At 33.0% G+C, this 18,166-nt stretch overlaps 3 protein-coding genes across 7 annotated transcripts in view; all 3 read left to right on the forward strand.

The window, feature by feature from the left end:
- The window catches only part of LOC109346264 (SWR1-complex protein 4-like), a 6,074-nt gene extending 442 nt beyond the window's left edge, over nt 1-5,632 (forward strand). The window contains exons 2-17 of one of the 3 annotated variants that reach the window (XM_019585732.1): nt 9-95; nt 808-873; nt 952-1,011; nt 1,154-1,210; nt 1,713-1,842; nt 1,971-2,035; nt 2,713-2,805; nt 2,909-2,956; nt 3,353-3,517; nt 3,705-3,815; nt 4,230-4,325; nt 4,513-4,584; nt 4,694-4,754; nt 4,852-4,886; nt 4,980-5,068; nt 5,273-5,632. In XM_019585732.1, the coding sequence (XP_019441277.1) occupies nt 9-95; nt 808-873; nt 952-1,011; nt 1,154-1,210; nt 1,713-1,842; nt 1,971-2,035; nt 2,713-2,805; nt 2,909-2,956; nt 3,353-3,517; nt 3,705-3,815; nt 4,230-4,325; nt 4,513-4,584; nt 4,694-4,754; nt 4,852-4,886; nt 4,980-5,060 (1,227 nt within the window). In that variant the 3' untranslated portion in view covers nt 5,061-5,068; nt 5,273-5,632. The remainder of the gene's footprint in view (nt 1-8; nt 96-807; nt 874-951; nt 1,012-1,153; nt 1,211-1,712; nt 1,843-1,970; nt 2,036-2,712; nt 2,806-2,908; nt 2,957-3,352; nt 3,518-3,704; nt 3,816-4,229; nt 4,326-4,512; nt 4,585-4,693; nt 4,755-4,851; nt 4,887-4,979; nt 5,069-5,272) is intronic. The other 2 variants (XM_019585733.1, XM_019585734.1) reach the window with 2 other exon arrangements.
- Nucleotides 6,284-8,151, forward strand: LOC109346265. The gene is made up of 5 exons (XM_019585735.1): nt 6,284-6,690; nt 6,789-6,907; nt 7,181-7,369; nt 7,767-7,818; nt 7,955-8,151. Exons 1-5 carry the CDS (start codon nt 6,412-6,414, stop codon nt 8,066-8,068), a joined length of 753 nt encoding a protein of 250 aa, XP_019441280.1. The 5' UTR covers nt 6,284-6,411; the 3' UTR covers nt 8,069-8,151.
- Nucleotides 10,653-17,166, forward strand: LOC109346263 (long chain acyl-CoA synthetase 1). Of its 3 annotated transcripts, none has more exons than XM_019585728.1 (20): nt 10,653-10,754; nt 11,079-11,242; nt 11,568-11,631; nt 11,844-11,933; nt 12,049-12,105; nt 12,209-12,257; nt 12,424-12,500; nt 12,612-12,651; nt 12,733-12,827; nt 13,100-13,267; nt 13,370-13,480; nt 13,840-13,927; nt 14,007-14,073; nt 14,199-14,274; nt 15,035-15,152; nt 15,271-15,516; nt 15,910-16,049; nt 16,127-16,309; nt 16,735-16,854; nt 16,969-17,165. In XM_019585728.1, exons 2-20 carry the CDS (start codon nt 11,097-11,099, stop codon nt 17,014-17,016), a joined length of 1,983 nt encoding a protein of 660 aa, XP_019441273.1. In that variant the 5' UTR covers nt 10,653-10,754; nt 11,079-11,096; the 3' UTR covers nt 17,017-17,165. The 3 variants fall into 3 exon arrangements, with proteins under 3 accessions (XP_019441273.1, XP_019441276.1, XP_019441275.1); XM_019585731.1 differs by having other exon boundaries at nt 10,695-10,770; nt 16,969-17,166; XM_019585730.1 differs by having other exon boundaries at nt 10,696-10,774; nt 16,969-17,166.

Here is an 18,166-nt window from a genome sequence, read left to right on the forward strand (position 1 = left end):
AATTGTAGGTGTATGCACTTACGGGTGGTTTGGCACCTCTTATGCCTTCACTTGATTTTTCTCAATTGCAAAAAAGACCTCCATCTCGCGAAAAGGTCCTCTCTCTTCTTTCTTTGCTTTTCAGCTATATTTCATGTCACATTATTGTCTTAGGTCTAAAACGTGGTCTCTTTAGCTAATTTCTCATGCTTTGTATAATGCATTATTTTAAATTGCGGATCACTAGTGCTGACCGCCACAACAGCATCAACTATAAATATCGAGCCTGCATTTGGGCCGCAATGGACCACGTTAGGCCGCATCGAAATAAAAAAAAATTAATCACAAAAATTCACACACAATGGCCATAGTCTGCATTACAATAGCAATCATAGTAACTACAACTATGACTGCAATCGTGACCACAATTTAAAACATTGAGGTGGAGTTTGAAAGAACTTATTTCGGCTTATCTAACCATATAAGCATTTACATAGGTGTGTGGAAGAGCATATGATGATCGCTTATGATCTTCATATATAAGCTCTTCTTGGTTTATTTCAATAAATAATCGGAGAAGCTTTATGAAATTAGCTTTAAAAAAAGGTTATAGTAAAGTCATTAGCTTTCACGTGATAAGCATTTATTGTGCAGTAACCAGTGAAGCATCGGAAGTCATAGACTCGTAGTATGATAAGCCAATGCTTAAAAATCAATTGAAGGAGGGAAATTCTAAACGCTATGTGCCGTTAAAAGCTTTATCTTAATGCATTGTTGACTGATATTATGATGCTATTGTCATACTTTTGAGTTCTTTCTCCTCTTCAGGTCACTTGGAAATGGCTCCCTTTCACAAATTCTGCACGTAAAGATGATCTCCAGCTTTGCCATTGGGTAGGTTCTTCAGTAAATCTTTAAACTTTTATGTTATCTTTGAGAATGGAAGTTATTTTATTGTCTCTTCTATTGCAGGTTCGAGTCGTAAATGAGGATCAACCAACAGGAGACTACTCATTTGCGAAGTATAACAAGGTATATGCATGTTCAGCCTTTACCTTCATGCCTCCCCCCTCCCCCCTCCTCATTTGGTTCCAATCAACATCTTCTGCTTACATTCCCCACACAAAAATTTCTACTCACATGATTTAACGGTACTTTGCATGTTATGGTGCAGCCTGTTGATATTACAAGATACACAGAAGAAGAGTATGAGAAGTATTTAACTGACCCTGTAGGTATCATCTGTAGATTGTGTTTATTCAATTTCATTTTACCTCATCTATGAGTTTGCTTAATAACAAATGTTGCAATATTTAATGCTACACGGAACTGAACTTCATGTACTGTATCATGTTGAGGCTGTAGTTCCAGTTACATACATTGCAAGGTTTTTTTTGTATCTATAACTTTAAAACTGTTAAATTTCTAGTATGTACATCATTTTTTTGGGCCTTAATTTTCACTGGTGGTTATGTTGTCTGTAAATAAAGGGAAAACATTGTGATCAATTTGGAAGGATCTATGTATCTGAACCTATCTTTTCTTTGCATATGCTTCTTTTGTACATTGAATTGTACTTTTCATTATAAAACTACCCACCCTTAATTGAAACTGTAATTATGTGTTTTTTAAAGTTGTAAGTTGAAACAAGTTGACATTCTACCAGTATTTTAGCATCTATATTATGAAGTGTTAATTGTGTTGCTCTCTTCCATTGTATTATGTCTACATAGATGTGGACCAAGGAGGAGACAGATCAACTGTTTGACTTGTGTGAGAGTTTTGATCTCCAATTTATTGTAATAGCTGATAGATTCCCATCATCTCGGACTGTAGAGGAGTTAAAGGATCGATATCATAAAGGTATGTATATGTCTTCTATGATTCATTTTATTTTATTCTTATTTTGACTTTGATTATGTATAGACTATAAGAGAAAATAACATTTTAAAACCTTGCATTTTGTTAATTATATTGTCTTTGCTATGTAGTTTCCCGGGCTATATTAATTGCTAGGAATCCATCTTTTGGGGACGTTGCAGTACATCCTCTTAAGGTGTGGTAAACATTTTAAGCAAAAATAACTTTAGCTGTGTGTTGCTCACAAGCCACTCTCGTTTGTTGTAAATATAAGGTAAAATAAGATTGTTTGTAGTAAATGTAAGGTAACAAATCTACTTGTTCTTTCAATTTGATTGTTTTGTAGTAAATATAAGGTAAAATATCAAATTATACCCTTCAATTTTGTCTCATGCACTTTGTTCTTTCAACTTTAAAACGTGTGACAAGGTCCCTACATCCCCTGAAGTGTGCATAGTGGTCCAAAATTGTGATGGGGGTAAATTTTTGGACAGGAAATGTCACATGCCATACTACCATACAAATATTTTGGACTACTTTGGATACTTTTGGGAGCTGAGGGACCTTGTCACAAATTTTTTAAAATTGGAGCCCTATGTGTACTTTAGGCGAAATTAAAGGGTGTGATATAAACTTTTAACAGAGTCCATCGAAAAGCTAACATCTATCACAATTTTGGGCTATTTGCGCACTTTCGGGAATTTAGGTTGGGAATTTTATTGCCAATTTTGGAAGCTGAAGGACCAAAGTGCACATGAAAGAAAGTTGAAGGGTGTATTGTGAACATTCCCCAAAAATTATTTTGTTTCTACATTTAGTACATTAGGACATTACCATGTGTTCTTAGTTACATGTTCTTCCTCCTTGATGTAGGAGCAATATAATGTTTCACAAGAGATAGAGAGAAAACGAGCACTGTCCCTAGTCCTCTCTCAAACAAGGAAGCAAGAGCAAAGAGATGAAGAGGTTTTGACCATTTTTTCTTGCACAAGTACTGATATTTATGCTTCTGCTTATCTTAACAGCAAATGAAGTAAATATAGGTATCCACTGCTGTTATTTTATGCAGATTCTTGCTGAAGCAAAAAGAATAACTGAGTTACGGATAGCCACTAAGGTAATTTTTAAAGTTTTGCTTTTCTATGACACCCATGTTTATGGGTTAAGAGGAGAGCTTGTTATCAAGAACAAGGAATTGAAGATTATGTTTCATCTGGTTATGATTTCTTAGTTATGTTCCTAAATTCCTACTTGTAAACTTAAATAATCAGGGTACATTTCTTATTATAAATCAACACAATTTTCTTTTTTCCTTAAACTACTTTTGGGTTTTTGCTGGGGGTGATGTTAGAGCTGTCTACTGATGTAACTCCATACCTATTTATGCTTTCTTCCAGTAAATTATATGTTTTACTCATTGGATAAATTATTTCCTAATGTTTTTGCATAAGCTATACATGTGTCTTTATGTGTGATTAGTGATATCAGGTGTTTGGTTTTCCATGTGTTTTAGGTTGCTGAAGAGTCTAAGTTGGTTATTGCACCAAATGCCGGTGTAGATGTTACAGAGAGGGCTATCCCTGGTGAAACTGTATCTACATCAAATTTGCCACTCCCACCAATAGTTGTGCCTTCCACAATAACAGATAATGCATCTACACAAGCTTCTCTTCGCATTGTAAGTTAAACAGGTTTCCAGTTATGCTTCCTTTGTCTCTCTCCTGTTGATAATTCTGTTATCACCTATCAACACCTCACCCCCATCCAAATATTTGAAGTTACTTTTTTCCCTGGCAAAGGCAGTTTTCAGCAATTTGTTAATGTCTATACTTCAGAATGTAATCTGACAATGAGAAACATTTCAGCTTCGTGTTTACCTGAGAACCTATGCACTTGATCAAATGGTGCAAGCTGCAAACTCATCTGCTGGACTTCGGACTATCAAACGGGTGGAGCAAACTTTGCAAGAACTTGGGGTTTGTCTACAATCCCTGAGCTTTAATGCAGTTCAGATATTTCCTTTTTCATCCTGGTGCAGTCATGTAGTATCACTTATCAATTTTTGTGACAAAATTTTAAACCCTTGCATTCCAGAAAGCTTTGAGGTTCAGCTTGCTTAGAGCTTGACTTGGCTTATGTCAGCTGAGCTAGCTTCTCTAACGGTTTACTTTAGAATAAAATAAATAGAAAGTATATAAATACATATTTATATTGACATGATATATGCTCAAGCTCATAAACAATAATATTAGATCCAGGTAGAGAAAGTTAGTGAAAATCCAATAATATCGTGTGAACTGCTTTTTTTATTAATGAGTGAAGCCCAATCAAACTATAAAATGCTTACTTTTTCTGATTGTGCCTTTGATTTGTTTTGATTGTGGCTGCAGGTTAATTTGAAACCAAGGGTTCCAACAAAGGCCGTTTGTGCAGAGCATCTTGAACTAAGAAAAGAAATACTGACTCTGCTGAATCTTCAGAAACAGGTATATGTTATTATTATGTTTGAAATATTTTTGCCACATAGAAAGGTTTTTATTATGAGCAGATTTTGAGGATTTTACTAATTAGAATGTCCATAGGATTGAAATATCCCTTTCTAATATGATAATTTTCTTATTTAATTAGCAAAAGCAATATTGGCTTGCTTATTTTGTTATTAATTTCTTTCAGCTGCAATATAAGGAGGCTGAAGGTTTATCTTTTCGTGATGGGTTGTACAGTGAAACACCAGGAACACCGAAGGTTAGAAAATCTGTTTTTCATTTTGGTGCTTTCCTTCTGTTGTCTTTAATCATCCAAGCCTGCTACTTTTTTTTTCAAACTCCGTTTGTAATTCTGAAACTACTGACAGCGTTTGCATCGTATCGAGGATCAGGATCGGACATTTGTTCCAGACTCCACAAGTGGTGGAGGTAATGGATTAATTTTGCTCGCACCTGATACTTGATTTTATGTAAGTGATGAGTTTTGTCTACATATTATTGGTGACATGCATATAATTGGTTTCAGGGGAAAGGATTGGCAAAAGGGACCAAAAGCGTAAGGTACATATTATTTTTGTCTAATTATTCTTTCTGTTGTTTTTCTGCATTTGGACCAATGCATTATTATTGATCTTGGAAATATTATCTGTAAAGGCACCTGGACGGCCTTCAGAAGTTTCATCATCACCAGTCCAGTCTAAAAGACCGAGGAAACTGAAGGCCTCAGATCTTTAGTTCCCCGGGTAAGAGCTTAAATTTACTGCAAATGATACAAAAGGGCTTAGCAACTGTCCTTTTATAATCCATCTTCGTTTGATTCTGCAATATCTTCTATCCTGGTAGGAGAAGGTTTGGTTGTTGTATTATCATCGGTGCTTCGGCACTCTTGTGGTTTTTGTTATTCGAGCATTGTATCAACTAAATGTTGTTTTCGTCTTATTCGTTAGGTGGCAGCCAGAAAAGGATGTTTCCACTTGTACTGTTTAAATATGAATAGTGAATGGTGTGGTAAGCAGGAGAAGCAGTAACTTTAAACATATCTGGAAATTCTGATCGTAGTTAGTTTAGATAGACTATTATATGATCATAGTTAGTTTATCTGGAAATTCTGACCAAACAAGCTCCTTTTTAGAATATGTACTTAAGTATAGGGGCTGTGAATTCCAAATGTCTAGGGAAGCTTAGTTTGTCAAAACAGGTTCAGACTGAAACTATTGTATTGTGAATTTCGGATGTAGAAATTGGTTTGTATTGTAAAGCTGATGAAACAAATGGCATTCTTAGGGGAAGTATTTTACCATGATCAACACATAATATCACTCTTTTTAACTATTGATTTTTGTAATACAAAAAAGTGCTCTTGATCATGGGATAAAAAAAATATATTTTTATTTAAATTGCCATGGAATGTAAAGCTTTGGCTACAGGTTTACAACATCAAGTATAGAAACTTGGAATCACTAATTGATGAGCTTATTTGATGCGCCTTTGTGCAGAGACTCTTCTACCAAAGCTGTCAAAGTATAAAAGAGAACGTTAATACAAACTCGCTTGTCAAAGTATGGAAGAAACATTTTGGTTAAGACAAACTCACTTGGATTTTATGCCTCATAAAGGATTAGTGTCTAGTTATTTGGAGAAATTATTGGTTCACCAAAAAATATATAAGTAAAAGGAATAAAATAGATTAGCTGTAATGGGAAATAGATGTATTTAGAAAATAAAAATAGGAAATGGTACATACTCACACAAGAAAGTGATATATCTCACAAAATGATAATTTGTTTATTAATGATTGATTTACATGTGACACATTATTTTTTTATGGATAACACAATTTGTAGGAGAATATATCATTACCCACTAAAAAATATTCACTTAGTTTTCCAATGACTTCTTTTGGCAGCTTGTAACAGCACCAGATATTTTATTCCATCATAAAATACTGTTAAGTTTTTTCAATCCACCCATACTTATATATCCAATCATAGCTAGCTACTTTCCTTCTCTTCTTCTGACTCAGCTTTTCTCATCCTCTTGAAGCACAAATTGTTGCTGAGCTTGAGACCCTGTATGGCCACATAACATGCAATACCTTGTTGCTTCTAGTTCCTCTTCCTTTGTTCAGTCTTATACTCCCCACCACCTCCACAAAGTGCACAGATATGTTTTGCTTAAGCCTCACTGTGCTCAAAGACAGAATACCCAAACAAGCCTCAGAACTTCATGGCCTTTGGTGTCACTTTCACTTTTTGGCACAGGCTTCTTATTTGGTCCTCTTCTTGATGGACTCCATTCAAGAGTGAATCTTGTGGTGTATAAATCAGGGTCCATTGATATTGGTCCACTCCACACAAACATCTGGGTGGGTTTCAACTTCAATTCTCTATGTACCACTTCTTTCTTCTGTTTTCATATAACTAGCTGCAGTTTTATCTGTTTTCTCCGAATTGATATTGATAGGTTCCTTTCTTGCTGGGTTTGTTTTATTGCACGGTTGGTTTGCTTCAACTCTACCTTGATGAGAAGGTATTAATCAAGGTTCAAAAGGGAAACTTAGAAAAAACAATTGTCTCATCAATGTAAGTACCTTCTACATTTATGAAATCGAAAAAAGAGTGACATAGTGTACAAGGCTCCACCTAGTGGATTCAGGATAGTGTAGATATACGTAGTCTTATCTCACCAACGGAGTAATTGCTTATAAGATTTGAACCCGTAATCTTTTGGTCAATAAGCAAAAAGAGGCTCACCCTTACATAATGAAATCGAAAATGTCGAAAACTGTTTCTTACTTTTACTATTGTTCCTTTTGAAAGTATGCCTGTAATGTAAGAAAGGCTCTCTTGTGTCAGATTGTTGGTGCTGTTTCTAGAATTGAGTGCTGAACTTTACAAAGCTGGAATAGCGGAGAACATTGAGACCTACATATTATTTGCTGCAGCAGAGTTGATATGGTTTTTATTGGATAGGACATTGTCAGGCTTCATCTTGGCATGCATTGTTGGTTTTGGTTGTCCACTGGCTGAGATACCCATAATGAAGTAAGAGCAATCTTAAAACAATTTTCCAAAAAACTTAAATATTTTATCGGAGTTAGCCCAGTCCCATAAGGCTCTGTTTGCAAGTTAGTTTCTAAAGGAAAAGGAAAGGAAGGGAGAAACTTTGGAGTCATGAAATATACTTATAAGATGACTCTCAAGTTTTTTATTTCTCTCTAAAAATCAACTCGTAAACAGACCAAAAAGGAATAAAAGAAAGAAATTTCATATTGAGAAGTGATGTATTCAATACATGAAAAGTTTAAAAAGATGATTTTTGATAGAGTTTATGCATGTTAGCAAAACCCTATTCTATAACGTAAAAACTACAAGGACTCCGAAAATTGTGATTATCTTTGACTACTGATAGTGATAGTGACCCATCTTTTGATTCTTTCAGGCTCTTCGACCTTTGGTACTATCCCCAGTCAAATATTGAAATCTTTGGCCAGGTATAGTTCATATTACAATCAGTTTCTGCTAAAGACCTTCATTAAATTGTGCAGTCGTTGATAATTTCTTGTTTACAACACCATCTTTTATATCACAGAGACTCCTAACACAAGTTATAATGGATTCTACTTGCAGGGACTAGTTACTTGGACACTCACTTGCTACTTTGTGTATACACCATTCTTGATCAATTTGTCACGTTGGTTGAAATCTGTTTATGCTGCTCCAACAACAGAGGATTCTACCTAAAGCAATATTTATGTGTTGTTTATTCTATCATAATAATTAGAAACCAAATTGAGTCTGTAACAAAAGCGAGCACGTGTGCTGTCCTATAAATTGTGTCATTGTATGTAATTCTAGTCTATAATTGGTTGAGAAATTATATTTAAGTTGAAAAATAATAATTAACTATGATGGTATATGCAGTAACACAATTTGGGGAACAACAAATATATACAGGGAACAAAAGGATCATATATATTAATATGATGCTGTTGAATGTGAACTTTATTCACAAGGAATGAGCAACTTCTAATCATTTCACTATTCTAAATTTCTAATATCCACACCCAATTTTATTTTGGGTTCCTGTTGAATGTTATCTAAAAGAGAGAGGAGGACATTGAAATCAGGTACATGGCCATAATTCATCAATTATCAAGGTGCAATGGCGTTTAAGCGTTAATAGAGTTTTTATTTTTTTACACGCTAATACAACACTGACATATGATATCATATCCAACACCGCCAAGTTATTTGGATAATATATCTATATTGAATAAGGAGACCTCACAACTACTATTTCTCTGGAAAAGAAGAGAAATCAAATGTACCTTACTAGTTATAAATATTGTATTGACTAATTTAATTGGGAAACAAGTAAATTGGTATTAATAGTGATATAATATAACAATCATATCCAACATGCGATTAAACCCATGAAAACCTAAAAATAACATTCAAAATATATCTTACCATTCTAGTTAAAATTGGTTTGTGAATGAAAATATTCATATTATTTAAAATGATATATTAAGGATTTAAACCTTGAGCCCGATAGTTATATAGAAGGTTTGGGAGTAATTCACTAGTGTATTTAATGATTTCAAGTCTTCCTTTCATTCCCTCCAAAATCCAACTTTCAAACTAATCCTATAAATATTAACTAAGTATTGGAAATACGGAAGAAAAAGAAGACAAACAAAATATCCAGTGATTGGTCATGGACTATGGTTGGGATTTGGGAATAGTAGGTGGTGAATTGATCATTTTATTTCTCCGGAAGAGGGAATTTGTTCTCACTGATGCATAAATATAGATCATACATATTATATTAACAACTTCATCCCAACTCATCATAGATTATGATTAATTATCCTTCATAACATCTACCTTTTAATCCTTAATAACACTCTCGATCTTCCTAGATTGAGAAGACATTTCAGGGTTCATCATCTAAGGTCCTAACACATGTCGTAATCGACTTCGAATAATAAGTAGATATATTCATTAATATTATTATTATTGAAAATAGTTCATAGTCAAATGCATCACAAACAATATAAAGTAATATTTTTATTCTTTAAACTCGATAATACAAAAATGACAATTTATTTCTTTGGTATTTGAGATGAATCTTTTCCGCAAACATCTAATGACAACCCGATAAGATAAACCGAACTATCGAAAACTATGGTACCATTGATTAATGTTGAGCTACTACTGTCCTGCGACAAGACTGTTAGACTGCTGGAGAAGTAAAGTCACTCTCCAAACAACCTCCCAACTAAATGCAGTCATAAAAATAGAAAGGAATTAATGACAATTGTGACATGAAAGAGTGTCACGAAAACGAGGGTAAACATATATAGATATTCTTTTTTATTAGATGTTTTGTGACATGTAAACAACATAAATATTAGCATCATTCTATTCAATGTGACATGTGGAGCAGCTTCTTTGTCTTGGCCGATATGTTTAGTTAAACTTCAACATAACTAATTCCTTGATTAGAAAGGTTAGTCGAAATTCACAAATTCTCTTAATGTTTGCGAACTGATTTTTTGAGGGTAAGAGAAAAAAAAATGAAGGTTCGAAAGTAATTAAATACATTTCTAAAACAATTCGTAAGTTTTTCATTTTCCTTCGTTCTCTTTTAAAACCTAACTTACTTATTACCCTTTGAATAGTGTGATAATGAATTGATTTTAACCCAAAATGAAGTGAATAATAAAAATAAATTTAATTATTTGTATTATGTTTGAACATATATAGTTATATGAACAAGATCTCTCAATTAATGAAAAAATAAATAGTTGTTTTTCTCATATTTTTAGTGGTAAAAAATGTAATGTAATATAAATAAAATGATAAAAGTATTATATTGTATTTTTTGTATTATTTTATAGCACTTGTCCTTATTCATGATTATATAGGCACATATTGTTTGGTAAGTAAGTTTTTTTTATTTTTATTTAGCTTTGAACTAATTGAATGAGATAGAAAGAAAATTTAAATAGTATTTATAACTGAGTAGCCCTGTGCTTACGTTCAAAATCCAGAGGTTTTTGTAGATTTTATATAGTTAAAAAATCTCTTCAAGATTTCGATATAACTAATATTTGATAGAGGAAAAAAAAGTATGCAATAAAAGTATATATATTTTATACACTATTATTGCATTATTCACCATTCATATTTAATCATTATTAATTATTAAAAAAAGTAATACAAATGAATAATGAATTATGTAGTAACTACCGATAAATTTTTACTTAGCATAACACTCTATTTGATTTGACCTTCACGTTTGCTGAACAACTACCTCTTGTACAACTGCATTTGTTTTGCTATAAATCTGCCAATTCTCTCAATCTTATTACACATATATGCCTTACTTCCACTTCTTTGAGCACAAGCAAGTTACAAAGAGGTGCAGAGACTTTTGTGTAGGTTTGAACTTTCTATAATCTTTTGTTTGTTTTAATGTAGTCTCAATGTGTCTATGTCATGATACTTTGTTTTTGTCACTTTCATTCTACACAAATGGTCAAAGAAGCAACTATGGAATGGTTTTTACTTTTCCTTAATGACTATTTTGATTACCAACACTGATCCCATACTTGTATGATTATATTTCAATTTACTAAACATCTAAAGCTATACAGATATTAAATGGGTTGATGGAAATTTGAGAGTTAGCTAGTGCTCTTTTTCTTCATAAGTGCTTGGTGATTGATGCTTGTGTGTTGTTCAGGTTTTATAACAAAGGAGAATGAAGGCTTTTGCATCTAAGGTTGAGGAAGGAAGGGAAGGTGAAAATGGTAAACCTTCTGTTGGTCCAATATATCGTAACCTTCTATCCAAAAATGGTTTTCCTCCAATGGATCCTGATTTCAGCACAGCTTGGGATATTTTCAGGTACTTTTAATGTTCATTGTAATTTCTTTAATGTCCAAAAATTGTGCAGCTGCTGTTGTTTGGACATAGTGTTCATGCATTATGTCTCGAAACTCTATCAACTGAATTGACTCTTGAGGCTGATGTTGATTATAATAGTTCAGTAGTTCACATTCTCCCTATGTATTCTAAGTTTTTATATCATATTAGATTATATGATAATGTATAGGAGAATATTAAATGTCAATAAAAATATAGTTGAAAGTTTGGTGGTTGATTAATGAATGATGTTTTCAGAATGAGTTATTAGCATAAAGCCTTGAATTGATAAATTTGATGATTGCAGTGTGTCTGTCAAAAACCATCCTCATAACCGGATGCTAGGATGGCGTAAAATTGTTGATGGAAAGGTATCATATGAAATTCATTTTATTATGTAACAAATTGCAGTAATGCTACTGTCTTTGAACTCTTTACGACCACATTGCAATTGCAATTACGATCACATCGACTATATCATTGTGCAATTTAATTTTATTATAACCACTACTACAACCACAATATAAAACATGTTGTATATGCGAACAAGATAATGCAAATGGTATTTTATTCTTGTTCGTAGGTAGGACCATATAACTGGAAGACATATAAGGAAGTTTATGATGAAGTTCTATATATTGGTTCTGCTTTAAGAGCATCTGGTGCTGAACCTGTAAGTGCTTGCAAAAGGGTTTCCCTCATTATTTCTGTATGTTAAGTTTGTAGTATACACAAAATTAGTAGTCTTCAAAATATTCTTAATGTATATTGTGATCACCCAATTGCAGGGCTCTCGAATTGGAATTTATGGAGCTAATTGCCCTCAATGGATTGTGGCAATGGAGGTTTGGCCCTTCCTTAACCATTGTGTTCTCGAAGTTTTGACTATTGTTCCTTCTAGGACTAAGATGCTATCATTTTCATAAGCATGTTTTTTTTTCGATGTAGGCTTGTTCCGCGCACAGCTTTGTTTGTGTGCCTCTCTATGACACCCTAGGTAAGTTTTTCTTAAACGAAATTTTGACACAAACCCATGGTAATTTTTGGATTAGTATCTTCATTTTCACATATACTTTTCTTTGCTATAGAATTCATTTTCACATCTTATAGTAAACAGATTACATGCTCAATTTTCTGAATTAGTGCAAGTTTATTCAATGCAGGGCCTGGTGCTGTAAATTTTATCATAGATCATGCAGAAGTAGATTTTGTTTTCGTCCAAGATAAGAAGGTTAAAGAGGTAAATATCACTTTCTTGATTAAGATAGATAGATAATGTTCTATCATAGAAGAATTAACACATCCAGAAGCAATTGTATGTTCTGACTTTGTACATATATTTTCTCTGCAGGTTTTGAATCCTGATTGTAAATCCGCTAAGCGACTGAAAGGTAAATATAGATAGTCCAATTTCAACATTGCTGTGTTATATCCACCAGAAGGCATTAAACTGAGTTTGGTTGTGGTTACAGCAATTGTGTCCTTCACTACATTATCAGAGGAAGAGAAAGATAAGACCTTTGCCATTGGAATTAAGCCATATTCATGGGATGAGTTCTTGCACATGGTTGGTACCTAAGGATTTTTTACATCCAATAAATACACCACCCTTTCTAGGATTTAGATGCATTTGTATCAAGTTTTCAAGTACCTATGTCATGTTAAAGATAGAAAACGACATAAAAGCATAAATAAATGGACCCTACGTAAATGTTGGTGGATCCTAGTATAAATATTTTTGTGTCAAGTTATGGTCACTTAGAAATAAATTAATATAGTGCAGCCCACTGATTTTCTCTATATTCTGCTTAATCTGAATGACTAATTATCTTACTGCAGGGAAAAGAAAACCCATGGAACATTTTTCCACCTCAGGCTCATAACATCTGCACAATAATGTACACAAGTGGGACAAGCGGAGACCCTAAGGGTGTTGTTTTAACACATGAAAACATAGCAGCTTTAGTAAGAGGATTGGATCTTTTCTTGGAACAATTTGAAGACAAGGTAAATATGTAATCTGATGCTTGATCTGCTAACAATTTGTTAGGACTTAAGATAAAAAAATTACATCTAGCTTATGTGACGCGTGTATTTTACTTTGCATAGATGACCGTGGACGATGTGTACTTGTCCTTCCTTCCCTTAGCTCATATCCTTGATCGTGCCATTGAGGAGTACTTTTTCCGTAACGGTGCATCTGTTGGCTACTATCATGGGGTATCTTCGTCCTGCAATATCATTTTAATTTGTATTTGCTTAGTAGTACTGACATGAGGAGTACTAGAACTAATAGAAAGGTTTTTATCTTAACTATAACAATGAGAGAGCTGAGTTACAATATCTGCGCAATAATTTTGAACATCAACACTGCATTTTTATAAGGTAACACATTTATATTTTTAAAAAAAATGAGGATTCCATATGGTGGATATAGTGTCCAAATTTTGGTGTATGAATAAGTTTTCCTTTCTTTAATTCCCTTGTCCTACTCATTATAAATGCTTCTTCATAATAAGTATTTTATTTAGTTTCATTTTTTTATAATCTTGTAAATTTCTGCTATGATTTGCATGAAGGATCTCAATGCTTTGAGGGATGATCTAATGGAGTTAAAGCCAACACTGTTTGCTGGTGTCCCACGGGTTTTCGAAAAAGTGTATGAAGGCAAGTTTATCTGTCAACAGAACATTTTCTTGTTAATTATTTGATTTCAATAAAACTTATGAAGGAACATTTGGTTCAGGTATCAAGAAAGCAGTAGAAGATCTCAATCCAATAAGGAGAAAAGTTTTTGGCATGCTCTACAACTAGTAAGTTACTAATCTATATATATCTCAAATATTTTTGGAAATGTTAGAATTCTTTGTATTTATTCAGATTGTTGAATTTGGAAAATGTAGTAGTTTTGCTAATTCACATCTTTATTTTGATACAGCAAACTTGGTTGGATGAACAAAGGATATAAACAGAGAGAAGCATCACGTCTTGCAGATTTATTAGCCTTTAGAAAGGTTGCATCCCCACTTTTAATAACTTTATTTTAAACTAATAATCTGGTCACAATCACCACACAATTATATCAAATAGAGTAATTCTTGTAAAGACACAATTTACAAATTAAAGTATTCAAATCAAAACATTTGACATATCCAAATTACTTTGGAGATAGAAGAACATATTGGAAACATTATGAACGGCTTGATAAATTTTGTTATAAAGCAACTGCAGCTAATCTAAGATTCGCATTGAAAAAAGCAAGAACCATGAGTTATTATAGGAGGGCCTTCTGTAACTTTGGTAGTTGTATCCATGCAGAAGCAAAATAAATATGCATCCTTGCACAATTAATATCATCAACCAATCTTCTTGTAATTGGTGTTTACCTAATCAACTTTGGTCCTACACAATTTTTTTCTTTTCTTTTCTAATAAGACTATTGACAAGTTCATAAAGTTTAGATCACTTGATCATATGAAAACATTCAACTAGATAAAAGCATTTCAAATCTCTACCAACATGCAACTCTGCCTCAATATTTTTCTAATACAGTCCACACAAGTGACACAACCTTACATGTATCGACAATTGCATATGACAAATTAGTGGTGTCTAACTGAGAATTTTTCTATATATGGAAACATTCAACTGCTACTAAAGAAGGCCAATTTACCAATTATTACCATTTATTTTTGTAAAAACTAGACTTGTTTCACTTATGGTTAAACCTTCTCTAAACTTTCAATCCTTCCTCCTCTTGTCCTGGTGAATCAGGTTAAAGCAAGGCTAGGTGGTCGAGTTCGACTTATAATATCTGGAGGCGCAGCCTTGAGCCCTGAAGTCGAAGAATTCCTGCGTGTTACTTCTTGTGCCTTTGTATGTCAAGGCTATGGTGAGGAACACTCTTGTTACATTGGTTACAAATAAGTATAAACAAAAAGTTAATGTGAGGACATAAAACCTTATAATAGTACACTGACACTAACATTTATGATTAATGATTAATTCAGGTTTAACTGAAACTTGTGGACCAACTACTCTTACATTTCCTGATGAAATGTGCATGCTTGGTACTGTTGGTGCTACAGCAGTATATAATGATGTGCAGTTGGAAGAGGTTCCAGAGATGGGATATGATCCTCTTGGAACTCCTCCATGTGGTGAGATATGTGTTAGGGGTAAAACTGTTTTTACAGGATACTACAAAAACCCTGAGTTAACAAGGGAAGCTATTAAAGATGGATGGTTCCACACAGGTTGAATTTTCATTTCTTGCCTCAAATTGATTTATTTATTTTGAAACATATGTTGTTGCTCGTCACCATTAACAAGACGTTAGTCTAGTGGTATAAGACTCTGTTAGATCCAAAGATAGACCAAAAGGTCAAATTTCGATTCCTGGAAATAACATTTGTTGGAAGTGACAGTAGTCATGCACCACAAAGGAGATTAGTTCCTCACTACCCTTGGTGCAATTTCCTTTGATTGATCAAGAAAATAAAATTTTGGATAACTTGTTTTAAATATCTAATAACTTAATGTTTTCTTAATCAATCTGAGATAATAACTATGGATGTTATTATCCTTTTTTTTTTGTTTTGGTATGTTTAATGAACTGGTCTGATTATGTCATTATTTGGTATCCTCAGGGGACATAGGAGAAATTCTTCCTAATGGTGTTATTAAGATTATTGATAGGAAGAAAAATCTTATTAAACTTTCTCAAGGAGAGTATATAGCACTAGAGCATCTTGAAAATGTTTATGGAATCACTCCAATAGTTGAAGATGTAAGTATTTTCACAAAGTTCAATCCTTAGAATCAGTCTTTATAAGTCTGATTTATTTCCTGTGTTTATTATGTAAGATTTGGGTTTATGGAAATAGCTTCAAGTCAATGCTGGTTGCAGTAGTAGTTCCAAATGAAGAAATTACCAATAAGTGGGCATATTCAAATGGTCACATTACCCCTTTCTCCAAACTTTGTTCTCTTGACCAATTGAAGAAATATGTGCTATCTGAGCTCAAGTCCACGGCTGAGAGAAACAAGGTAACATCTACAATAATAATAGACTGAACCTCAAATTTTTTTACCTACACTAAATTGGTCCCTAGAAATTTGAAAACCTCAAAATCATCCAAAAAATAACAAATATGGATCAAATCAGTTATTTTTAGCACTTTTGACAACTCCCTAAGATGAACTATTTTGATTCACATACGAGATATTTGAGTATTAGTTTGGATTTTTATTTTTCCGGGATCAAATTGAAATAAATATTCACTCTTGATAATACAATAAATGGAGTAGTGGCTCTTTGTCAATGTTTCTTCACCACTATATTTTACATCCGGTTTTAGGTATCAAATGCTCTTAAAATGAAACCTTAGTGAGCTTTTAAACTTTCAGGTATACTATATATGATGCTCTAAATATCTTGTTTCTTTTTTAATTTTTCTCTTTGATTGGGCTAGCTGAGGGGCTTTGAACATATAAAAGGTGTCATATTAGACTCCCAAGAATTTGACATGGAAAGAGGCTTGGTGACTGCAACGCTGAAGAAAAAAAGAAACAACATGCTCAAGTATTATCAGGTAATTCCTGATATCCTCTTACTCTTTTTCCTTACTCTTAGTTCAATTTGTTTAACTTGTTATTTATAGTTTTATACTACTAACCTTAGTCACAAACTTATGAAATTGTGACAGGTGGAAATAGATGAACTATATCAAAGTTTGAGTATAGATAAAGCATAAACTATATCAGTTATTGCTGTACTAAAACTCATGGCCTATGTAGCATGCTTGGTTTAGATTGTTCGTGTATTGGATTAGGATCTGCTATTCCAAACATGTCTCAAAGTTTGTCTCAAACCAATCACAATTGTCTTAAAAAAAATTAAACATTCATGACTTTGTATATTTTTACTTCATTGTGATTGGTTTGAGACAGACTTTGAGACATGTTTGGGGACAACAATCCTCATCAATGTAATATTCAGCTGTTTTATAATTAAACTTATATGTTTGGCAAAATAGATGAAAAATGAAAAAATGTTGTTTGTATTTTAAACAAGCATCTCTCTCAATCTCCACCTATCAGCATTATGATTTCAACTGAAACTGCCAAACAAAAGTATCATTCTATTCCACTGCATTCTATCCAGTTCCATTAATCAAGATGTAGCCTAAGGTTTATACTAGAGCATACGAGTGATTGCATAGGGATGCTTAAATTTTTAAACATTGCAATCTCACATTAACTCAAAAAATTGTTGACAACAATCACAACCTAGGAAAAAATATCCTAACAGGAATAAGCAGCACATGAATAATGCAAAAACAACATTAAGGAAGCTAGCAATTGTCAAGGAATGGAATGATTAATAATGATTAACTTTCCAAAAAATAATACAAATGAATGATAAGAATATACTGAATGTGTATAAATCATTACACATTACACCGGCAATAGATAGATATTATACTTAACATTTATTAGTCATCTTTGTTCTTTTTTTCTTTCCATTTGAGGCATATTATTTTATGGATCTTATAACTTAACAAGACGGGCTTGAGCTTAAGAAGGTTTCTATCTCATGCCTCTGCTTACTGTTCAGCCCATTATGATCGCTTTCAATTAGGTGTTTTTTTTGCTTTAAAATTAATTAGGTGAGGTTTGTTTACACTTCACACTAAGAAAGATTGATAATAAAATTGTTTACACTTCAATGGTGTATAATAGTTATTTTTTTTATATATAGATTGTGTAGTATCCAAACACCATAAGAACGACTAATCTATATCCCAGATAGACAGAATCGTATGCATTAACAAAACTCTCCTTATCAATATTTAACATAGCTTCATTCTCATAGCCTCAAACTCGATACAACATATATATATA

The sequence above is a fragment of the Lupinus angustifolius genome, chromosome LG04 (assembly GCF_001865875.1).
Source record: "Lupinus angustifolius cultivar Tanjil chromosome LG04, LupAngTanjil_v1.0, whole genome shotgun sequence".
NCBI lineage: Eukaryota > Viridiplantae > Streptophyta > Magnoliopsida > Fabales > Fabaceae > Lupinus > Lupinus angustifolius.

Bases quoted from the DNA above. Each gene is read 5' to 3' on its own strand.
- LOC109346265 (XM_019585735.1), top strand. From the start codon at position 6,412: ATGCAATACCTTGTTGCTTCTAGTTCCTCTTCCTTTGTTCAGTCTTAT. The intron at 6,908-7,180 runs GTAAGTACCTTC...CTCTTGTGTCAG, and splicing joins AAAACAATTGTCTCATCAAT to ATTGTTGGTGCTGTTTCTAG. The intron at 7,819-7,954 runs GTATAGTTCATA...TTCTACTTGCAG, and splicing joins ATATTGAAATCTTTGGCCAG to GGACTAGTTACTTGGACACT.
- LOC109346263 (XM_019585728.1), top strand. From the start codon at position 11,097: ATGAAGGCTTTTGCATCTAAGGTTGAGGAAGGAAGGGAAGGTGAAAAT. The intron at 11,934-12,048 runs GTAAGTGCTTGC...ACCCAATTGCAG, and splicing joins GAGCATCTGGTGCTGAACCT to GGCTCTCGAATTGGAATTTA. The intron at 12,258-12,423 runs GTAAGTTTTTCT...TATTCAATGCAG, and splicing joins GCCTCTCTATGACACCCTAG to GGCCTGGTGCTGTAAATTTT.